The sequence below is a fragment of the Miscanthus floridulus genome, chromosome 15, assembly GCF_019320115.1.
Source record: "Miscanthus floridulus cultivar M001 chromosome 15, ASM1932011v1, whole genome shotgun sequence".
NCBI classification, from domain to species: Eukaryota; Viridiplantae; Streptophyta; class Magnoliopsida; order Poales; family Poaceae; genus Miscanthus; species Miscanthus floridulus.
The window spans coordinates 67,740,495-67,752,346 of NC_089594.1; the positions used below are offsets into that span (position 1 = coordinate 67,740,495).

The 11,852-nt window shown below is 41.3% G+C and overlaps 1 protein-coding gene across 1 annotated transcript; it reads left to right on the plus strand.

Annotated features, from left to right (window-relative positions):
* Window positions 1-6,657: 6,657 nt before the first annotated feature.
* LOC136507595 (uncharacterized) lies at window positions 6,658-7,599 on the plus strand. Its single transcript, XM_066502263.1, has one exon. The coding sequence runs from the start codon at window positions 6,658-6,660 to the stop codon at window positions 7,597-7,599; it is 942 nt and encodes a 313-aa protein (XP_066358360.1).
* The last annotated feature ends 4,253 nt before the right edge of the window (window positions 7,600-11,852 follow it).

Genomic DNA, 11,852 nt, shown 5'->3' on the forward strand with positions numbered 1-11,852 from the left:
TACGAGGCATGGAGGATTTCCCCCACACCCTTCCGAGACTTCATGGAGACCTTGTGGACCCGGCTCATGACTCACAGTTTCAGCCGCCCCAGACTAGACTTGGGGTGTACCAGGGCTGAATGGTAGGGTGGCATTATCCTAGGCTAGCAAGCGGCCGGAATCAGCCTAGTTGATGACGGTCAGCGAAGAAGGCAGATCTTGTGGTTATGTGAAACCTCTGCAAAGTGTATGGTTGATCGATCGATACATGTGCCGACTTGTCGGCTATGGACCTTTCCTAGGTTTCGTTTAAACTAGATAGTGAGATGAGTCCTTCTCTTCTTCCCCCATAAGAGAGTGTCAGTCATAGCCAGGGGCTACGGGCCATGAGACAGTGCCGAGAGGGAGTTGGCCTATCGACTGAGCGATGGTATGGTGATGGTGTGGAGATGGTGGTATATCGATCCCAGGATCGAAATCTGGCTCTGGACGGGAATGGGGTGGAATGTGTGTGGGAATGGTGTTAAAACTTGACCAACTATTATTATATACTTGATATGCTAAAACATAGGAAACCCCAGCCTTATAGGTTCCTTTTGAATATATCCAACTTGCATCCAATTTCCACAAAGCAATGCTCATAGGGTGGGAGTGGCTAGTACAAATCGTAGTGATAAATTTTGGCACACAGGTTCTGCTGAGGAGTATAGCTCCGAGGAGTTTGATGGTTGAGGGGTTCGTTCCTACGCTCGAGTTTGGCGATCTTATCTTCAAGCTGTTCTGAATGAATGCTACTTTTGATTCCGCCAATGCAGCGATGTAATAATTTATGTAATTCCGCACTTTATGTACTCTGATATTATCGTTGTATGGATGTGGTATTCGACTAGAATTTAGGTAATATGATCTACATCGGTCATAATACACTTCGACTCTGTGGATTTCCCTTCACGGAAATTAGGTCATTTCAATTATTGGACTTCCCCCTACCCAAAAGAATTTTAATTCCATATGGGTAATAGTGGATCGTTTAACGAAATCTGCTCATTTCATACCAGTTAGTATTGACTATCGACCAAGTGAATATGCTGAGTTATATTTTAATCAGATAGTATGTCTCCATGGCGTTCCTAGAACCATTGTATCTGATAGAGGACCTCAGCTCACTGCTCGTTTTTGGGAACATTTACACAAGATGTTAGGCACCAACTTAGTCAGAAGTTCTGCTTATCATCCACAAACCTCCGGACAGACGGAGCAGGTAAATCAAATATTGGAAGACATGTTAAGAGCTTATGTCATATCATCCAAAGGTTCATGGGATAAGTGGTTACCCTTGGCTGAATTTTCCTATAATAATAGTTATCAAGAAAGCATCAAGATGGCTCCATTCGAAGCGTTGTATGGTCGCAAGTGTAGAACTCCTTTGAACTGGGTTGAATCTGGAGAAAGGAGATACTACGGCATTGATATCGTTGAAGAGGCTGAACAACAAGTCTGTACTATCCAAAAACATATGGAAGCTGCTCAAGCTAGGTAGAAAAGCTACATGGATAAAAGAAGGAAGCCCATTGAGTTTGAAGTGGGTGATCACGTTTATCTGAAAGTATCACCGATGAAAGGTGTGCAGCGATTCGGAGTAAAGAGGAAGCTTGCACCTAGGTATGTAGGCCCATATCCGATCATAAAAAAGAGTGGGAATGTAGCCTACAAGATAGAGTTACCTTATGAGATGAGAGCTATCTTCTTTGTTTTTCTTGTCTCTCAATTGAAGAAATGTCTCCATGTTCCTGAAGAAAGAGTTTCACTTAGAAATATCAAGTTGAAATCAGATCTATCCTATGAAGAAAGGCCAGTGCGGGTTATTGATACAAGAGAGAGAGTAACCCGGAATTGTGTGGTCAAGTTTTACAAGGTTATGTGGATTAATCAGGGTAGTGAGAGTGATGCAATGTGGGAACGGGAAGATTATTTGAAGGATGTATACCCTACCTTTTATTCAAAATGGTACGCTTTTCAAATCTCGAGGCGAGATTTTTATAAGGGGGGAGGGTTGTAACACCCTAGGTGTTAGGCTTGCACAATTGCACTTGCATTGCATAACATAAGCATCATTCATTCATGCATAAGCATTTCTATATGAAACATTGCTATGAAACATGTGAAACATACTAGTGTTCTTTAAGTTTCATTGTACGTATGCTTTATGATCATGTGTGATTGAGTGCAAGTGATTGATGTTGGTAACTAAAATACCTTAGCTACACTTAGGATGTCTAATGGAACAATGTTCATGTTAATGACTTTACCTAATTATGTTTCTAGGGTTTAGTTTGACTAGGTGCTCCTCTTGAGTGCTTATGTTTGACTGAACTGGAACTATGCCATAGATTGTTTGCATGCCTAAGCAACCTAAAGCAAAGTTGTAGAAAATTATATGTGCAACAAACTTTGTTTAGAGGCCAAGTCATGAAAATGTGTGGAACAGTCCCAAACATGGCCCACAAGTTAGCTTTGGGTGCTGGTTCGGCACTTAGAAAATTTTCTAGTCTTGCATTGAGTTTCAGTTTTTGTGTACCCCTGTTCAGAGCTCTGTAGTTTGTGAACCAAACCGAATCATCCCAAAGTCATATAAACAAACTTGTAGATCACTTCTAGCTCTACAACTTGTATTACTATACATTTCGCTGGATCGGGCTGGTTTGAGAATTAGGGAGCACCAAAAACTCGCTGTTAGTCGGCCTGATGGAGCTCTGATGGCTGGTTCAGGCAGACCAGCTGGCCGATAACGTCTAGCTGTGGTGGCCGTACACTGGCGCTGCCCCCACCGGTTAGGCCATCGTGGCCACCTCAACCCCGCGCGTCCTCGGGAGCGAGCATTGCCTTCATTTGCATCTCCTCACCTCGCCAGTGCATGCGGAAGCCGAGCACCGTGCCTCCGCCACTGCTGCCAAGCGCGTCACCATCGCCTAGCTCCCTCACCACCACATCATTGCTACCTCCAGCTAGCCACAAGCTCTACCGTCTTTCTCCTTATCTGCTCATCGTGTTCGCAGGACCGAACGAGCTACGGTGAGGGCGGATTTCACCATTTTCCCCTCGCCGGAGTTCACTGCCTCCTTGACCGCCGTCATGGCGAGCTCACTGTCGCTCTATGCCTTCACCCATTCTCTTTCCTTCTTCATGATAGTACTAGCTTAGGGTGTCCTTTAGCATAGGTGCTGACCTCACGGCGAGCCGTGACCTCACCGGCGTCGAAAATGACAGACAGCGCTGTCGCGCTCTCACCGCCGCGCCGCCTCGCACCCGGGCAGCCTCGCCAGTGCATCCTCATGAACCCTAGACAGACTAGGTAGGTCCACGTAGTCACCTTTGTGTTGTTGTACCGCTCGCTTGGTCTTGCCGTGGCCAGAGACGGCCGGCGCACCATCGTGCCGCGCCACTGTGTCGCCATGGCCGGCGACGATTTGTCTCTGGTGCACCTCAGCCCCAACCACCTACACGTATAGATGCGGGAGAGAGAGAGGAACACCATGGTAGGGTCGGTTTCGCCGGAGGAGTCACCGCCAGCAAGATAGCGCCGTCCCACGACGTGGCTCTATTTTTCTTTCGCTTACATGCAGGCCCGGTGGACCGGTGGACCCCGGCTGTCCGTGGCTGTGGAGTAGAAAGCTAGTTCATTTGTTCAGATTTGAATGCAACTTTCTAAAATTCATATCTCTAGTTTGGTGAATCCAAATTGGGTGGTTCCAATTTTGTTAGGATCTTTGTGAAGTGTAGTATTTAGGAAAAATATAACATGAACACTTGTAGTAAAGTTTCTGGAAGAACTAAATTGCAACTTAAAATGTGTTTTTAAATGAATGGAAATTTGTTTAACTCATATCTAGAGTTACAGTGCTCCAAAAATTATGAAATTTGTATGGTGAGCTGTTCTTGATGAGTAGAAGCTCTGGTAAAAATTTAAGAGTCAGTGCATGAATGGTTTTTGAGTTATTAATTTCCCTTTTATAATTAGGTGATCCTTGTGTGAATTTTAATAATTAATCTATCAATCCAATGCTCATGGAATTTATTGGAAGTTGTCCCGGTACCTTGAAGATGCTAAGAAAAATATAAAATATGTTGCTTGACACTTTTCACTAGGGTTTCCTATTTATACTATTATAAGCCCTGCTGGTTTGTCATTTTTGTGTAGGATGCTATACTAATTAAAATGATGTGAAATTTATACAGTAGCCTACTGGAGATATGTATAAGCTACTGTAATTTTTATGGAATTTTATGTACACTTTGGATATGTGTTTATTATTTAACCTAACTATCTAAATAAATTAATAAAGGCAGGCAAATAATTTATTTAGGAATGGCAACTATGTTTTCTTATGTTCATTTGATGTATGTTAACTGTTGGTAATATTGGTAGTACTCATAGTACTATTCTTGTATGTAATGAAATATTATTTTCACTATAATTCATTTATAGTGACTTTCTGGACAGATTTTAGAGTTAAGCAAATTAACTGGTGAACTTGATGTTTGCTGTGAATTTGATCAATAACAAAGTTGTAGGGAACTTGTTTATCTAGCTTGTGTCAAAATTTCAAAGCATTTGGTCTAGTAGTTTGAGAGTTATATCAGTTGGAAGACAGCACTCCCAACTGCCTGCTCTCTGGAATCCACAGACAGTTTTGTAAGATCAGTCTGTTTGACCTAGTTTGAGTTTGAATTAGACTTTGGTGATTAAACAAAAGTTGTAGAGAATTTTATAAGATTTCTAGAAAGTCTTAAATCATGATATTTGGACCTGTAGAACTCTAGTTATGGATCAAACTTGTAGCTGCTATTTGCAGCCCGAAAACTGTTAAGTACAATGAATGACTTGTTTGCTTTATATGAGTTGATGTGATGATTTAGATGCCAGGCTAATTAAGATAAATTGTTAGTTGCAGGTGCTAGACCTCTTACTGAAGATGAACAACTTTATCTTAGGTTGTTAGAGCTTGGTGAGTGTGTAGTTCTTGTTTTCTAAAAGAGATATGCACCTACTCAGTAAAATAGATGTTAATCTTGTATCATCGTGTCTTTCATGCGTCCATCTATACATGGCTGTACATTTCATCATCACCTTCCATCTCTTGTGCATGCATGATTCTTATACTATGCATATGCATGCAATAGGTGTTCCGGAGGGAGTCACGCTTCTGGAATTCGAGCAAGTACTTCCGGAGGAGCTGCAGCAAGCTCAGGAGCAGGAGGTGCTGGTCCTAGAAGAAGGAGCCAACGAGGAAGAAGTTCTTGAGTGTCCCAATCACCAACCTTCATCTTTTCTGAAAGGCAAGCCCTGGAGCATTCTAAGTCTCCTATGTTTTGAAAATGGTTACTTTGAGTATCTTTATTTGTTGATGCATTAAGTGATAGGAATTGGATGCAAACACTTGTTGCATATATTGTTGATGCATTAAGTGATAGGAATTGGATGCAAACACTTGTTGCATATATATATATATATATATATATATATATATATATATATATATATATATATATATATATATATATATATATATATATATATATATATATATATATATTCCTTGTCCAGTAAACGTACCCTGGATCCTATTTAGGTCCAGGAGCGAATCAAAGCTTAGCCTTGCTTAGACCGGTAAAAGTCAGGTGATTTCCTGTCACCTGCAAGTTAGGATGATGTCTGGTCACGGTTGGCTATATTTGCTATCGTGGAAAATAACCATGTGTTAATAATGAATTGTGACCGGGCGGGATGTCGATAGAGAAGCAACAAGGCAAGGAGGTCTTGGGTGTGGATCTATCCCCGTTTGTGTCGGTTAAGGACTGATTCATTGTATGTCCTCATGTCATGTTGAACGCATGCCTATCACTTAGTTGGCTGGATAACTCATTCTGACCGCGAAGCCAAGTAGCTCAACTCAGGCCGGATCACTTCCTATTCGGTTTCATTATGGAGGAGAATTCTTGAGAAGAGGAAATAATGTGTATTACTTGGGAGGAGAAGTGGAGGTGTCATACATTGACCGTGATAAAGTCTCTCTCCCTGAGGTTATAGGGCACCTTAATGATCATTGCACTATTGAAGAAGGAGCATTGTTGCACTGGCTTGTTCCTGGAAGGCAACTTTCTAATGGCCTATGTGTTCTGATGGATGATCAGGCTTGCATTGAAATGGCAAACAACATTGAGGAAGGGGATGTAGCAAAGATATATGTTGAAGGACATGCAGTTGATGATGAAGAGGAAGAGGATGATGAGGACAGCAACTTTGAAGATGAGATTGAAGGTGAGCAAGAAGAACATGATGACAGTGAGTTTGAAGCTGGATACGAGGAACTGACAGATCTAGGTGAAGATGTCTTGGTTGCTCATAATAAGAATGAAAGTAGGGAAGATGTAGAGAAATAGATCAAATTTGTAAGGGAGTGGTACAGCCCTAGCAAGATGGACAAGGGGAAACGTGTGGTTGATGACCAAGGGAGTCAGCCAGTTGCTAGTCAACAAAATATTTCAAGTGTTTTGAATGACAAAGAAAATTTAGAGGACAGTAGTGATAGTGAGTTTTTGCCTGGAGATGACAATTCATCTGAGGAAGATGAAGAAGTTGTATAGATTCAAAAGAAGTTCAAGGAATTCAAGAAGAGCATGAAGAGTGGACAAGCAGCAAATCTGGATGATGTCATCTTGGATAGGCCAAATTCTAGGCCAACCACGTTTGACCTTGATGATGATGCAAATGACACCCCATATACTAATAGCAGTGCAAAGGATGAGTCAGAGGAGGAAGCAAGTGAGGGGCACTTAGAGACCAAGCACAACTATTACCCAAGGTTCAACAAGAATGTACCTAGTCCTAGGTTTGTGATTGGCATGAAGTTCACTGGGAAAAAGCAGTTCAAGAAAGCAGCTATCAGGCAAAGTTTGCTAGAGAGGAGGGTGATCCGGTTTAGGAGGAATGAGTCACATAGGATGTTAGCTCTATGTGATTGGGCCACATGTACCTGGAGATGTTTGTTGTCAACCAATTCAAGGACAGACAGCTGGCAGGTGGCTAGTCTAAATGATTTGCACACATGCCCCCCAAGGAGGGACAACAAGTTAGTAACTGCTAGTAGGATTGCAGAGAAGTATGAGAAGTTCATAATGGTCAACCCAACATGGAGTTTGGAAAGAATGAGAACCACAATTCAAGAGGAGATGTTTGCTATGGTAAGCATCTCAAAACTGAAAAGAGCAAAGGCGATTGTCATGCAGAAAGCACTAGATGCAACCAAAGGCCAGTACCAACTTCTATACAGATATCAGCTTGAATTGTTGAGAAGTAATCCTGGCAGCACAGTCATTGTCAAAAAAGAGCTTCAGTTGGAACCACCAGTATTCCAGAGAATGCATATTTGCCTGGATGCATGTAAAAAAGGATTCATGGCAGGGTGTAGAAAAGTGTTAGGTCTAGATGGCTGCTTCTTTAAGGGTGCAATGAATGGGGAGCTTCTGTGTGCAATAGGAAGGGATGACAGCAGCCAGATGTATCCCATAGCATGGGCAGTAGTAGAGAAGGAAAACAATGAATCATGGGACTGGTTTTGAGACATTTTGTTCAGAGATGTTGGAGTGGGAGATGGGGAGGGGTGGGTTATCATATCTGATCAACAGAAGAGTATCCTCAACGTAGTACAGAAATGGGCTCCCAGTGCTGAACACAGAAACTGTGCCAGGCATATATATGCCAACTAGATAAAGAAATTCAAGAACAAGGAGTGGCAAAAGAAATTCTAGCATTATGCAAAGGCACCCTGTCCGTCATTGTTCAATCTTGCAAGGGCTAGACTAGCAAAGTATACACTAGGTGGTGCACAAGCCTTGATGAACACTGATCTAGCTCATTGGAGCAAGGCCTGGTTTAAGATAGGATCAAATTGTGATTCTATTGATAACAACATGTGTGAAACATTTAACAAATGGATTGTGGAAGCTAGGTTCTTTCCTATTGTAACTATGCTGGAGACAATTAGAAGGAAGGTGATGGTGAGGATCCAACAGAATAGGTCTAAGTCACAAACATGGACAGGAACAGTGTGTCCCAACATCCTTAAAAATCTAAATGCAAGTATCACCCTTTTAGGGGTATGCCATGCTATTAGCAAAGGAGCTGATAGATTTGAAGTTAATCATTGGGACAACAGGTTCACAGTTGACCTACAGGCTAGAGAGTGTTCTTGTTGGTATTGGCAGTTGTCTGGGTTGCCATGCTACCATGCTATTTTATGCATCTTTTACAACACAAATGTGCTAGATGATTACATTGCAGCTTGTTATCATATTACTGAGTTCAACAATACTTACTCTCACTGCCTAAACCCATTGGAGGGTATGCAAAATTGGCTAGAGTCTGATCTCCCACCCTTGAAGGCACCTAGATATGTGAGAATGCTAGGCAGACCTAAAAAGAAAGAAAAAGAGAGCCACAAGAACAACCAAAGGCAAAGAGACTTTCTAAGGTAGGGACAGTCATCAGATGCAGGAAATGTAAGGGAATAGGCCACAATAGGTCCACTTGTGACAAGAGACATGGGGTTCCATCTAGCAGTGAAACTCTAGGAGGCATAGGTAATGCTGCTCCACAACCAAGTAATCTATCAGCTGATGCTTCTACACATGGCAGCTTTGTACCCACTGCTACCTCTAATGAAAGTAGTAGAGGAAGAGGGAAAAGAAGAGCATCTCAGCGAAGCCAAGTAACTGTACGTGCTACTTCGTATGTTGTTTCCTTTTTTATTTTTGCCTCCAATTTCTTATATTTTAACTCACATGCAGAAAAAGATCAAGTGCACTGCCACAGCTAGAGTGCAGACACCTGGGCAAACTAACATGCATTTACAAGCCAGTGTTCCATTGTCCCAGGCAAGTTCTTCTGTGAACTTGACTTTTAAAGGTGGAAAAGCATGTGTTACGGTCACTGCCGAGGAACCTCCAAGGAAGAAGCAATCAATGAAGAAGCGCACACAACCAAGTTAACTGTTGCTTCTCAAAGACCGTGCTGATCCCTAAGAGCATGTATTACCATATTGTGATGTTAACTTATATTGTACTGCCAGACTTTCAAGGCTTTCAGGTTGTTGAACTTGTAATGTAATGTCAGACTTTTAAGGCATTTGTGATGTTCTTCACCTATAATGTAATGTAATGCCAGACTTCCAGGTTGTAATGTTCAGTCATTTCTATCACTCTTGGTTGCCTTTGAGGCTATAAGTTCTTCTATAGTTCAGCAAGCATTGGCAATTCAAAGCTGTGCAAAGTTGAATTGAATTGAAAAGGGCAAGCATGCAGAGGCATGACAGCAGGGAGATGATGAGCAACCAAAACCTGAAAGCCTTATCTTGGAATTCATAATCAATTCAAAGATAGCAAAATACATCTTCAATACAATACATCTTCCATACTTCTACACCACAAACTAACAAGCATCCAACTACTACCATTGTCTTCCATCACAACTAAAAAAGCAAGAAACATCTACTTCCTAAAAAGTACAGCAAGCACTAGAATCACATAGGCCGCCAATACAAACTTCAACAAACCTAATTCCTTCTCTACCATCCTGCATTTCAACTGAACATCTTCTGTTCTAGCTGTTTGCACCGTTGCTGCCACATCATCTGTGCCTGCAAATCATGTTTCCACCATGACTCTTTCTTGCTGCCTTGATGCTTCTGCATCAACGAATGCTACATCAACTAATGTCAGATCCATGTGGCCATTTCCTTGTCTGTTAGCCATCCTCATTGCTCGCACTTGGTCATGGAGCTCAATAAGAATGGGTACAAGGTGCTCTAGGGTTGGTGGATCAATCCAGCAATAAAATTGGCATGCCCGTATATTGCTCTGCAACCGTGATTACAACCAAAACCAAGACAACTTCAATCATGACATCCAACAAAGAACCAAACCCTAAACAAGTCATCGATCGAACTCACCTGAGATCCAAAGCAATTGTAGAACCTGTGGCCCAGATTATCATTGGTCCACGATGTCCACTTTGCCGCCTTCGCTCCGCAATCGCAAATCACGGGCGGCCAATAATCAAGAGGGCCTCGGCGACACTGCAAGGGGGACGACCAAAAGCCACCATGGTCGGACCTTCCTCCTCCCCTCTAGCTACTCACACTGCTCGAGCTCGCCATGCTGTTGATCCGCACCAGCACCCTCCGCCGTCGCCATTGTCGTCGCCGCCGCCACCATCGGGAGTTAGGGTTCGGGGTTGGGGAAGGAACGAGAGTGAGAGGAGAGTGCGGGAGTACTTGGGCCACGAGAAAATGAAAATGGGCCAATATCGCGGTCGTGGCGGGTTGACTGGGCAGAAACCACCGGCGCGAGGGCCAATTTTAACTGGTTTAGAGAGTTAAGAGATTGTGCGTGTCTAGTTTCCAAGTTAGAGGGCTAGAAACAAACTGCAGCCATAGTTGGAGGGCTAAAAATGGACTTTTTCCATGAAAGTATATATGTTGGGGTGTACAAAAGATTTGGTAAATAGGAATGACTTAGGAATCTTTCTCTTATTTTATCACTTAGTCTAGCTATACTACATTTATGAGTGTCTAATTCTATCTCTAGATTATATCATTGCCTTACACTTATATATCATTTGGCTTACCCCTGTTAGAGTAAGTGTTTAGTTAATGATCTCATCATAAGTATCATGTTTATCAATATCTCTAGCCACCGCTCCTCCCTGTGGTAAAATATAAATAACGATACTAGAATACTCCCGGGTGAAGTGCTACAATGATATATCTGTGCGCTTGCAGAATTATTCATATATATATTCTTTCTAAGTCACAAGTGTCATTAATAGCTATGGATGAAAATGGATCGGATACAAACGGATATCACCCATATTATATTTGTTTTCATATTTCTGTTCAGATTCGGATTCGGACACGGATAGCGTTCGGATACATATACGAATACGGATTGACTCGGTTACGGATACGAATAATGAGTATCGAATACGGTATGAATTGGATTCGGAGAAGGTCGGATACAAATATCTATTCGGATATATGGGCCAGCTAGCTTAGCTAGGGTTATAGAGGATTGGGTCGTTTGGGCAAGAAGTAATATTTTGGCCTAATTCCAAAAATCACAATTCAAGACAAAAAAAACAAAAAAAGCAAAAAATTATTGTTTGAGGCCCTAAACAAATTCAAATGAAAATGTTGTAATCAACAAAGTTTCATAACTTTTTGGGATCTAAAACTTTCATTTTTGTTGTTTCTCCATCTGAGATTCTGAGGTCGTTTGAAAAATCCAAATTTTAAATTTGAGAAATTCAAACGTAGTTTTCCTTGACAAGATGATTTTAAATAAAAAAGTTTTCAACTATAAAGTTTCATAAATTTCTGAGATCTACAACTTTTATTTTAGTCATTTGTTCATCTGACATAGTGGTAGTAACATTATTCACGAATCTCACACATCTCTCTTATAGTTTATGAAACTACAAGAGAGAGATGTAAATTTTGTGAACAATGTTACTACCACAGTCTCGGATGAACAAATGACCAAAATAAAAGTTGTAGATCTTGATGAGTTTTACAACTTTTATGTTCATGACTTTTTCAGCTGAAGTCATTTAATGTTTGAAAATGACGTTTGAAGTTGCTATTTTTTGAAATTCAAAATTCAAATAGATAGAATATAGTCACATGAAAAGATGAACACAATAATAGCTATAAGAACACAATAAAATTGATAGAATATGATTTTAGAAAATTTTAGAAAAAAAAATTATCAAATTTGAAGTTAGTACGAGAGAGAAAAACAAGTTACAAGTTTTAGCC

Bases quoted from the DNA above. Each gene is read 5' to 3' on its own strand.
- LOC136507595 (XM_066502263.1), top strand. From the start codon at position 6,658: ATGAAGAGTGGACAAGCAGCAAATCTGGATGATGTCATCTTGGATAGG.